At 28.0% G+C, this 11,787-nt stretch overlaps 1 protein-coding gene across 1 annotated transcript; it reads right to left on the reverse strand.

Annotated features, from left to right (window-relative positions):
* Nucleotides 1-3,877: 3,877 nt before the first annotated feature.
* On the reverse strand, nucleotides 3,878-9,852 carry LOC145971508 (maltase 1-like). Its single transcript, XM_083099240.1, has 8 exons — nucleotides 9,683-9,852; nucleotides 9,225-9,412; nucleotides 8,795-9,064; nucleotides 6,937-7,179; nucleotides 6,671-6,853; nucleotides 5,340-5,592; nucleotides 4,906-5,251; nucleotides 3,878-4,053 (listed from the first exon to the last, which is right to left on the reverse strand). Exons 1-8 carry the CDS (start codon nucleotides 9,837-9,839, stop codon nucleotides 3,984-3,986), a joined length of 1,710 nt encoding a protein of 569 aa, XP_082955366.1. The 5' UTR covers nucleotides 9,840-9,852; the 3' UTR covers nucleotides 3,878-3,983.
* Between the last annotated feature and the right edge of the window lie 1,935 nt (nucleotides 9,853-11,787).

Genomic DNA, 11,787 nt, shown 5'->3' on the forward strand with positions numbered 1-11,787 from the left:
CTGAAAATGCTTATATATACACATTCATGACTATGAAAATCAGTTACTTTCTTATTTTTTTTAAATTATTTTGTTCAATCATGCCTAATAAATGTTGCAATATCTTTACGCTTGAGAAAAACAAATAATTGACAAGCATAGAACAAATAGATTGATTACTGCAGCTGTATGACTTTTTCATAGTCATTAATCAATTATTGGGATAGATAACTAAAGTTTCATGAAAAAATCGCAAAATTAATGACAATGAATCTATATAAATGACAGAATCTTTATCAATAATAACATTATTTATACAATGCGGAAATTGCCGTAATTTATGATCTGTGATGTGCGTAGAGTTTTAAATTAGATCCGAAAGTAACACGAAGATTGCATTTAAGCACGACTTGGGAAGCTTATTTCATTATAATCATGTATATTACCACATTTCTAGGCTCATACAATCTTACAAATCTTAGATTGAGTTTAAAAAATTAAAATGCATTTTTTTAAAAACTTTATTTAAAGAAAATTTGGTCGAAGAAATCGTACATTTGAGGACCTTTAGTGTCTTTCAAGCCTTTATTTGGGAAAATCTTCAACGGTTGCAATCGGCAATTTCTTAATTTTTACAGGATATAACATATTGAACAATTGAACATATTGAACATATTAATATATTGAATAACTTCGCGTATTTACTCTCGCGATGCGAAGATATGTTTTGAATTTCGTACGGAATTCATGATCTGCATTACAATGATAGGCAGCATGAAAGTATATAGCGTAATATTATGCCTAAACATGCGACAAGTGTCTTCGTAGAAGTTCCAGAATTTGGGATGTGTATATTTATATGAATTTAGCCTGCTTTTTCTAGTGCTCTTTTATATTACATTTTTTTCTCATTGAATTGTATTGTATACATTATACATATATACTACATTGCATATGTTAAAAGCGAACGAACAAATCGAAAACATTTAGCTAAGACAGCTAGATCGTTATTTGTAATACGATTTTTCTAAACAGTTCTTCTCTGTTAGAAATCCTCGTATGACTCGCGTAGTTGCGAATTATGGTTGTTCTTGTCGCAACTAATACCAGAAACATGTATACAAGCGTATGGGTTTAAAGATAAACGTATATGTTAGTGAATTTTCAAGATTAATTTTTTCGAATAAACAAATATTTAAATATAAAAATATTTTTTATATATTAAAGAAAGTCGTAAATATATTTTTGTTAGACTTATTTAAAATGAAAAGTTACTAAAGAATTATATCATTTTATTTATATTTTTAAAATTCTTGCTAGGTATAAATCTTATATATGATACTTATATATATATGATACTTTTATTTCTTCATATTTTATTATTTATATATCTATATTTATCATTCTTATTTTAATGCCACTTTGTTTCAATTAAAAAATTTTCCTGTCTCTTCTTTTTATTTTTCTTAGACATAATTTTATTATAATATATCATTTATTATATATTTTAATAATTTGGAATTTGGCTCAAATAATTAGAAATTAAATCGAAATTGGCACATAAGAGCCACAGCGCGATAGTTGGTGCGCAGGGAAGAAACAACAGTTCCTTCTTTTTTATTTTTTATTATTGGTTTATTTCAAAATTAAAATTACTATAATAAAAAGCGAACGTTTCGGATTATCTTTTGATCCTTCTTCAGCGCGATGTTAACAATGTATTACGAATTATGACGCATTACATTATAAAAATTTATTTACTTATATATCTCCCGCGCAGGTGACACCAAATTGCAATCTCCCGCGGAGATCTAGCAAGCGCGCTGCTTCCAACAGTCCATCAAATATATTATAATTTTGCTGTGCAAAGTCGCAGCAGAAAATAAATATGTTTTAAATATGTTTTAAATTATATATAATAAATATAATCATATATATTGAATTTATATTATTAAAAAAATATTGATAAAGATGAACATTTTTTAAATATTTGTTTGCAAAAATAAATCTATTGATGAGGATGATGATTATTATACACTAGTTCGCTCTAAGCTTAACTCTAGCTCAGAGAAAGTTGGAAAGTTGGAAATAATAGATTCTAATGGTAGCGTAAATTTATGAGAGTGAAGAAGAATAAAGAAAATTTTGCAAATAAAAATTATGACACATCCAATATCAAGAGACACAATAAAGTGTCTCGCGTCAAGTTTACGGAGAGCCTACACACGAATCGGACAAATGAGAGTTTATCCTGATCTTCAGATTATCAGATCTCAATAACGGATCGAAATTTTGCTAGGCTTAATCGATAAAGCCAGTTTGAATTGTATAAAGAAAGTATTTTTATTTTCGTTCTGCGTGTTCTATGAACGGAGATATCATGATGCAAAATCGAGAAAAGGAAATTTTCATTTAAGAAACGTCTTTATCATCATCATCATCAATACACGTGTACATGCACAATACATAGAAAGAGAAAACGTGCATTTCCTGCTCTCGACAGAAGATTTGTGATATTAATGATATGTGTCATTAGTAACATGTGTAATTAATTAATCACGTTTTGAGTAGTGACAAGTTAAATAATAGATAACAAATTTAAAAAAAAATTTTAATTAAAAAAACTTGGTGCTGCCAAAAATTGGCACATATTCTAATTATTAATTCTAATTATTAGTCTAACATTAAATTTAATTACTTAGTTTCTTTAATTAATTTATGTTGATTTATATTTGATAATTTAACAACATTTCTAAGCGAAACAATATAATAAAATTGACAAAGCCAAGTTCTTTTAATTAAAATTTTTTTACTTTTACGTTTTATATTAATTTTCAGGTTTCATTTTTTAAATAAATTTTTAATTTTTGAATATTATTATTTTTGGAATTTAAAACTACTATTTTGTATAAGTCTTCAATATTAAAATATTTCTATTTAAACACATGCTTTTATTCTCAGTTGGCGCAATTTTTTTATATCACTATTTTTGTAGACAATACACATAATAGTTTGATACAATTGATGCGTATATTTGGCGCCCTTTTTTACCTTTTTTGAAAAAGGTAAGTTTTTAGGGATTATATTAATTAAACAGCTCCCATTCCCAGTCATAAAGATTGGATTTGGTCACATTCCGCGTAAAAAAAATCAGATTCTCTTAAAAAGGGAGAATCTCTTTTTCAAAAAATCACCAAATAACATGCAAGCAAAGCAGCGTAAGCAACTCTAAACAGTTGTTTACTTGTTTTCAGACCTTACAATTCGTTCGAGCATCACATATCGCGTGATTTCAAGACAGTACAAACGTTACACTCTCCTCTTGATCCTTTTCTGAGCTGGATGTAACAGTCTGACGAACGTATAATCACCGGATAAATAAAACATGTTTTACAAAATTTTTATAAAAATAAGTTACATAAAATTATATTTTCCGTTATTTAATCATAACAAATGATAATACTAAATTTAAACAGCAGAATAATAATATATTTTTATTAGTACGATTTTAAAAGATATTGTATCTGATTTAATTATTTAATTAAAAATGTTAATATATTCAGTATATTTAATATATTAACAATTACATATTAATATGTAATAAAATATATATAATAATATATAATTTTGTATTCTTGAAGAAGTAATGCTACAGAATTCAATAATATATAAATTGGAGATTATAATATATAATTAATATTAATACTAATATTATATTAACATTAAATTAATATTATATTACAAATATTATATTACAAATTAACATTATATTAATATTATGTTAATATTATATTAATATTATATTAACAATATTATATGTAACATAAAATTAAAATTATAGATATTTAAATTATATGTATATGTTACAATTTTGTAAGAATACTTGTTAAAAAGTAAATCATAGTTAAATAAAGTATTATTTATTCTTTTTTATTACAGGAAATATTACAATTTACAAATATACAATTGAGAAAGTTTAAATATGTGCTTCAAAGGTAGCATATTTATTGAATATTGGGAGACGTGTATATTAAAGCGGCTTTCTCAGGTAAATATATATTTTTTTTGTCAACCCTGTAAAAAAGAAATATAAAAATGAATTATCTGCATCTGCCAACACCATCAGGCAATGTTTATAATAGCATAATGTTTGCACAAGGTATGTTTTCTTGCAAAATCTAAAAAGATTTTTTTATAAATTATACAGGGTGTCCCAAAACTAACGCTTGATATTTTAAAGGTAGATTCTCTGGCCAATTTAAAAATGATTTTTCCTCAGCGAAAATGTCGAGGGAGATCATTATTTTTTGCATATTCCCAATTTTTGTCATCATGTATCTTTCTAACTAAGCCTTAAATTAAAATTCTATTAAAGTAAACTCTACCTAAAATTAACTAAAGAATGTGACTTTATTAATATTTTATTCCCATAAGCCTTAGTTTGCGAAAAACCCTTTATTTTCAATCGTTTATAACTCGAAAACTATCAGTGCCGCGACATTTTCGTTGAGGAAAAATCGTTTTTAAATTGGCCAGAGAATCTGCCTTTAAAATATCAAGCGTTAGTTTCGGGACACCCTGTATATGTATACAATTATACATTTATTAACATATGTTTTAAATAAAATATTGTAAATAAAACAATATTTATAATTGCAATTAATTAAAAACAAAAATTTGTTATCTAACACTTTTAAAAATATAAAAAAATATCTTTCAGAAAGTGAAAAGTGCTTATAATTATAAATTTGACTAAGAAACTGTGTGTGTGTTACTTGTTGATAAAACTACAAGTGATGTTTGACGTTTCTAAAAAAAAATCATCTTCGTTGTCGAATAAAAAATTTTATTATAATTATTTCATAATATTTATAGTTATAAGTATGTGTATAAACAATTTTAAAAAAGTATTCAAAAAATTCGTACCATTCTTTTACAGAAGAACGAGAACCCAAGCTAGCAACTTTTAGTTTCATTATTACCGGAAGATCATAATCTGACAAATTAACTGTTTGAGAGGTGTCATCCTCGAAATTAATCAGAAATAGCACGGTGCGACTATCGCTGCTTCTGATCACACCCAGAACTGTATCATTGTTCATCGTGAACGATGTATAACTTCCTTGGGTAAGCGCTGGTTCCTTTCGATGCAGATAGGCTAAGGGTTTATAGATTTTATAGTGCGATTCATCACTACGCATTTCTTGCTCCAAGTTCAACTCTTTATAATTTGAATTCACCGGAAGCCACGTCGAGTCCGCCGCACTAAAACCTACCGTAATTAATAATTAATTGATTAAGATTTAGAAATACATTATTAATCAATTGAACATTATAAACCGCAAAGATTCGTCTTCTACCTGCGTTCTTTTCCGTGTTCCACTGAAATGGCGTTCGTTCTGGATCGCGAGATATAGCCGCATAATGATCTTTGCCCGCGTTACACGCTTTGGGATCTTGCGTATCCTTCCAGGATATATCCGTGTCCACCATGCCGATTTCATCGCCGTTATAGGTCAATGTCATTCCCGGCAAAATCATGGACAACATGGTCATTTGATCCAATCTGCCGGGAAAACGCGAGGCTACGCGTCGGTTGTCAGGATTTCCCAACTAAAAAAGTTCATATTACATTTTAACTTCATGTATAAAAGGAAAAGATAAATTTCCTATTTTTATATAATATAAAATTAATTACATTGTTTTTATTATTATTGTTATTATTGATTATATTGTTAAAAAATTAATTTCCTATTTATATAAAACATGATGATAATAAAAAAATTTGAAATGCTGTTCTATTTGTTACATTTATTTTTATAAATAAGATCAATGTAACTAAAATACGAAAATTAAACATTTTGATGAAATTCTACCAGAAATACAACATATATGACAACATTGAAAAATTAAACTTTTGTAACATATATATGTATAGATTTTTGGCAATTTTATTTTATATAGAGAAAATAATGAATAGCGGATTTTACAACTTGGACTTTTTTTAGAAAAGTTTTATAAAAACTGTATCCGATAAAAATTTATAACTATATAAAAATTTAAATAAAAATCTCTCATATTTAGTAAATTCTATCCTCTTCTTAAAAACTATTTTTAATGGAATAAAATATTTATCTTCAAAAAATTATAGCGTGACGCATATACATATAATATTCCACAATAAGAAAAATCGTTTGACTGTACCAACAAGACATATAATGATTAAACCAAGTAGAATTTCTAGTTATCACGATAAGACTTGATTTTTTATAACTAGAATGCTTAATAGACTTTATTATAAGGATTTGGTTAATATTTTCTAATTGGATCTATAAAACTTCTTGTTATATTAACTAAACATGGACAGAGTGATTTTTTTTTAATTTAATATTATTACCAAGAAAATTTGATAAACTTAACAGAAAAAAATTAATCATACTCATCTGATAATTCCTAAAGAAATTCTGATTCTTAAAAAAATTCTGTCCATTTTCCAACAGATATACTGGTTAAATCTACCATATTTCTAATTAATTCAGCCGGATTTTTTTCTCAGTGCATACAAATAAGAATTATAAAACGCTTCCCTTACATTATAATTAAATGAGAACAACATAGATTCTGTTAAATTTCATTAAAAAGAAGTGAAATTTTTTCATTAAAATTATGATGACTTCGTGTGAATACGCACCACCCAATTGGAAACTTCACCATGTGGTATGGAGTTTATCCAGAGGTCGATTTTTTTTTTGAAATCTTTCGCGGATGATTTAGCAGTCACATTTATAATGAACTCGAAATTGAAAGGCAACACACTATAGTTATAATATTCAATCGTATGTGGAAAACTGGTATATGCCTCCATCACCAGTAACTAGAGAGATCAGAAAGAGCATATTTTTTAAATCAATAAGTACAAAACATATAGATTTGAAAAAATAATATTGCTTTATTGACCTTTTGATCCTGATTATGTTGATCAGCATATTCATCTAGGTATTTTCTCCAACTTCCAAATAGCTCGTAAGAAGCTATTTGATCAGTGGTGTAAATGTGATTCAAATACCCGTAATCTTGCGGTGTTTCATCAGCCGCATTACTTCTAGGCTCATCTCGCAATTTCTTATCCTCAAAAATAAATGCGGCGGAATCTACGCGGAATCCGTCTATTCCCGTATCCAACCAGAATTTCAATATATTCTATAACCCGTCAAAAAAATCATTGGGAGTTGTAAATTGTAAGAATAACAAAGTTAAGATAAACAAAGTTTTATATAACCAGAAAGATAAAGGAAAGCGTATGAAACCTCTTACGCATTATAGCACTTTGAGCAAGTGCTATAATGCGTAAGAGGTTTCATACGATTTCCTTTATCTTTCTGGTTATATAAAACTTTGTTTTTTTACATAAATTTACATTTCAAATTCAACATGCGGTTATAAATTTTCACTAAAGCTGTCATGTGCAAAATAAGAAGCTATTTGAAAAAATTTATGATCTAGATTAAATAATAAATTTTTAATCGAGATAAAAATACGAATAAAATACAAAAAGTTAAACAATGAATTAATGTGCAAATTATTATTAATTACTATTAATGCTAATGAATTATGTCATAATTTATCTCATGACATATTTATTACATATATGGAAGATGATATTTCGAGCAATAAGTTAAAAAAATATATTAAACGTTTCGAACGCAATAATAGAAATAATAAGAGTTTTATTGGATTGTATCTACTAATAATACTGATAAAATTTATTAAAATAATTTATTGAAATTATAAACGCGATAATTTTTTTATAAAATCACAAATAAAATTAATGTAACTGGAAAATCAGACACATATTTTTCATGAACGTTTTCTTCCGGAAATTCAATATACAGGGTGTCTCATTTTATTTTTGTCAGTCAAATATCTTGATATTATTTAGAATTAGAAAAAAATGTTTCAGACAAAAGTTGTATGGATTGAAGGGAGTCATAAGATGATGTCATTGATTTGACCTTGAAAAGTCGTTTGAAGGTCACGTAAAGGTCACCTTCAATTTTCTAAATGGAACCCCCTACTTTTTATTACTTATTCTTGTAGTTTATCTCGAGAGCTTTTCAAAACACTATAATAAAGTATTTCTTCATTGAGTACTTTTCGAGTTATGAGGCTTGAAATAATTTTTTAATTTTACATAAACCATAAAATATATAGTAAAATATTCATTTTTCGATTATCTTACCTTAATACTTTTATGTACAAAATAATGATAGGAATCAATTAGTGTAAAGAAAACACATAATTGTTTCGAAAAAAAAAAATGTAATTTGCAATTAATTACATATTTTTTTTAAAAAACAACTATGTTTTTTCTTTACACCAATTGATTCCTCTCATTATTTTGTACATAAAAGTATTAAGGTAAGATAATCGAAAAATAAATATTTTACTAGATATTTTATGGTTTATGTAAAATTAAGATATTATTTTAAGCCTCATAACTCGAAAAGTACTCAATGCAGAAATACTTTATTATAATGTTTTGGAAAGTTCTCGAGATAAGCTACAAGAATAAGTAATAAAAAGTAGGGGGTTCCATTTAAAAAATTGAAGGTGACCTTCACGTGACCTTCAAACGACTTTTCAAGGTCAGACCAATAACACCATCTTATGACCCCCTTCAAGCCATACAACTTTTGTCTGAAACATTTTTTTCTAACTCTAAGTAATATCGAAATATTTGACTGACAAAAATAAAATGGGACACCCTGTATATTAGCAACATTTTAGAACAACTGAGCTTTTCTCTGTAACTTACTTTCATCTCCTCTACTACGGCAGGATTTGAGTAATTCAAATCAGGCTGTGTATATTCGAATTGATGAAGATACCACAGTTTTAGTGAATTGGCATAAGTCCACGCGGGGCCACCGGATACACTGAGCCAATTATTAGGTGGTGTTTTGTAATCTTTATTTTTACCTCCTGCCCACATATAATATCCTTTATATTTCTCATCGCCTTGAAGAGCCTTTCGGAACCATATGTGCTTGTCAGACGTATGATTAGGTACGAAATCGAGGATCACCTATAAGAATGATAAAATAAAACTATAAATAAAAGACGACGATATCGATGTATTTCATAGGCCGAAGAAAATCAGTACTTTTCTACATTAAATTATGATCATACTATCAGCAATCAAGTTATATGTATATAAAAATCATGACATAGGAAAATTGCCGCACTTTTAGACCGAGTTTCTTAGCTTCCACCAAGAGAGCCTTGTAATCATCCATTGTACCAAAAATTGGATCAATTTCCGTAAAATTAGATATGTCGTATCCAGAATTGGCCATAGGACTCAAATATATGGGCGACAACCAAATCGCATTGGCGCCGGACTCAGCGATGTAGTGTAGTTTTGAAATTATTCCTAAAACATTAGAGAATAAAATTTCAAATTTTGCCAATAGTCCTATATTTAGCTTACGTTACTTTAGCATTAATACTTTTTAATAATAAACCTATACAGGTTCATTGGAAATTAACTAAATATAATTAGAAATAATTAATCGAACAGATAATTACGTGAATGTAATAATTTTTTATCCTTCGTTCTTATCATCTTCTGTTCTGTTTAATTTATTCATTCTTTTGTTCTTGTTTTATACTTATTAACAAATAACGGCTGACATATGCTTACCTTTCAGATCGCCTACGCCATCAGCATTGGAATCATAGAAACTCTTCGGATAAATCTGATAAAGGACAGTGTTGTTCCACCATGATTTATTGAAAATCTCTGCAGATGAACTGCTGACCAGCAGCAGAAACGCACATAAGCATGTTGTCAGCGACATGATGCCGTTTGCACTAGTCGAATATGAAAATTGCTTATATATACAATGGCTAAATTTAATTGCTAAAAAAAACAGTTACTTCCTTATCAGTTATGCTTAATAAATGTCTATACAATATCTTTACTCTCGAAAAGAAAAAAAAAAAGAAATGGCAAGCATAAAACTAATGGCTTCATTATTTATTGCAGTTGTGTGACTTCTTCATAGTCATCAATCAATTACTACGATAAATGCCTAACGTTAAAAAATCGCAGAATTATTGACAATGTCTGTATAAATGACAGAATTTTTATTAATCATCAACATTGACCATAAAATACAAAATACATTGCCATAATCTACAATGTTCTGTACTGTATGAATACAGTTTTAAATTAGACCTAAAAATAAGACAAGGATTGCGTTTAAATATAACTAGGAAATCTTATTTCATTATAATTATATTAATGTATACCGTGGTAACGGTACGTTAATATACGTGGCAATAAACGTGGCAATGATACGTGGTATCTCGTAGAGATATGATAAGCATATTATTCCAAATATAATTTTTTCAATTATTATAATTATAATATACTAATATTATGAATGGTCATTGACGTAACGAATGATCATTGAATTTTAAGTTGCCATGAGAGATACTCAACGGGATACTGTTATCAATTTGTAAAAAGCGCAGAATCTAATTTATTAGGACTCAACATATTGAGAATTGTTTGAAATAGTATGCTTATCAGATCTCTGTGAGATACAACTTAGCGTTATCTGTGCGCCGATTGACAGATGATTTTATAAATTAATATGTCACCATATAATATCCTCTAAACTATTAGTATATAATTAATGTCACGCTGAAGGACACTGAATTATCAACTAACAACTTTTATTTCAAAATTGCGACGCGATAGAGTATTTTGAAAATTAAAATTATATTTAACATAGAAAAGTAAAGAATTTTATGCTTTAAAAAAAAATATATTTTTTGTTCGAAAAGCATAATTTTTTATATATTAATTACATATGAATTTTATATATCATTTTATGCATATCAACAATCAAAGTGCATTTTTTATATTTTATATACCGAATACCTTCGAGAATTCTTATTTTAAATCTCGCATTGAAAAAGCCTTAAAAATCCTTTCCACGAAAAAACAGGAACTCCGTACAAAATTCGTTAACTCTAGAATTGACGAGCCCGGAAGCGTCTGGCTTAAGCAGCAGCCGATCCTATTAGCGATATAGATATAGGTTGGATAAACCTTAGTCTCCCGTTGGCTAGGATAATTTTAAATAATATAGAGGAAACTAGACACACACACACACACACACACACACACACACATTCACAACTGCAATGATTTTTCCTTCGATTTTCTCCTTTTCTTTCTCTTTCCAAGTTATTCTCCTGTTTATAATATCAAGCTCTCTCTTTATCCGAATTTACTCCTCTCCCCTCCAGTCTATCCCCATATAACGAAATCTTTCCTATCTTCCCACATCTTCCCCTTCAAAATATTCTGGAAATGACCTCATCTGTTTAGATATCAATGAGTGTCTTAGCCAATTCCTCGCATACAACTAATCTGTATTTCCGGATAATTTCTCCATCGGACTTGGTCCTATTAATCTAAAAAAAACTCCAACATACCTGAATAAAGCTCCCAGAGTTCAATCATCCTTACATACTCCTTTTAGAATAACTCTTATTTAGCTGTAGAAATTATGTGGCAGATATATTCTTTTCCGACATCCATCAAATACACTAAAAATTTTATTTTTTTTATTAACTCAAGATTAAATGTAACTGCAATCAGAGCATAAATATAACGCTAGTTTCATATCCATATTGTTCTGACTGATGACCTCCACACTTTTGTAACACTGAGAGATAAAACATACACGAGCAAACAAACACACACCCACACAGACGCATCATGTTTCTTGC

Source organism: Camponotus vicinus, unplaced genomic scaffold (assembly GCF_025532165.1).
Source record: "Camponotus vicinus isolate PSW18456_S1 unplaced genomic scaffold, iyCamVici1.0 SCAF_5, whole genome shotgun sequence".
In the NCBI taxonomy this organism is placed as follows: domain Eukaryota; kingdom Metazoa; phylum Arthropoda; class Insecta; order Hymenoptera; family Formicidae; genus Camponotus; species Camponotus vicinus.

What these genes read in the sequence shown, in the direction of transcription:
- LOC145971508 (XM_083099240.1), bottom strand. Translation starts at nt 9,839, where the DNA reads ATGTCGCTGACAACATGCTTATGTGCGTTTCTGCTGCTGGTCAGCAGT. An exon ending in CCGTAGTAGAGGAGATGAAA is followed by an intron (nt 7,180 to 8,794) that starts GTAAGTTACAGA and finishes GACGGGTTATAG; the next exon opens with AATATATTGAAATTCTGGTT. An exon ending in GTGAAGTTTCCAATTGGGTG is followed by an intron (nt 5,593 to 6,670) that starts GTGCGTATTCAC and finishes GAACTTTTTTAG; the next exon opens with TTGGGAAATCCTGACAACCG.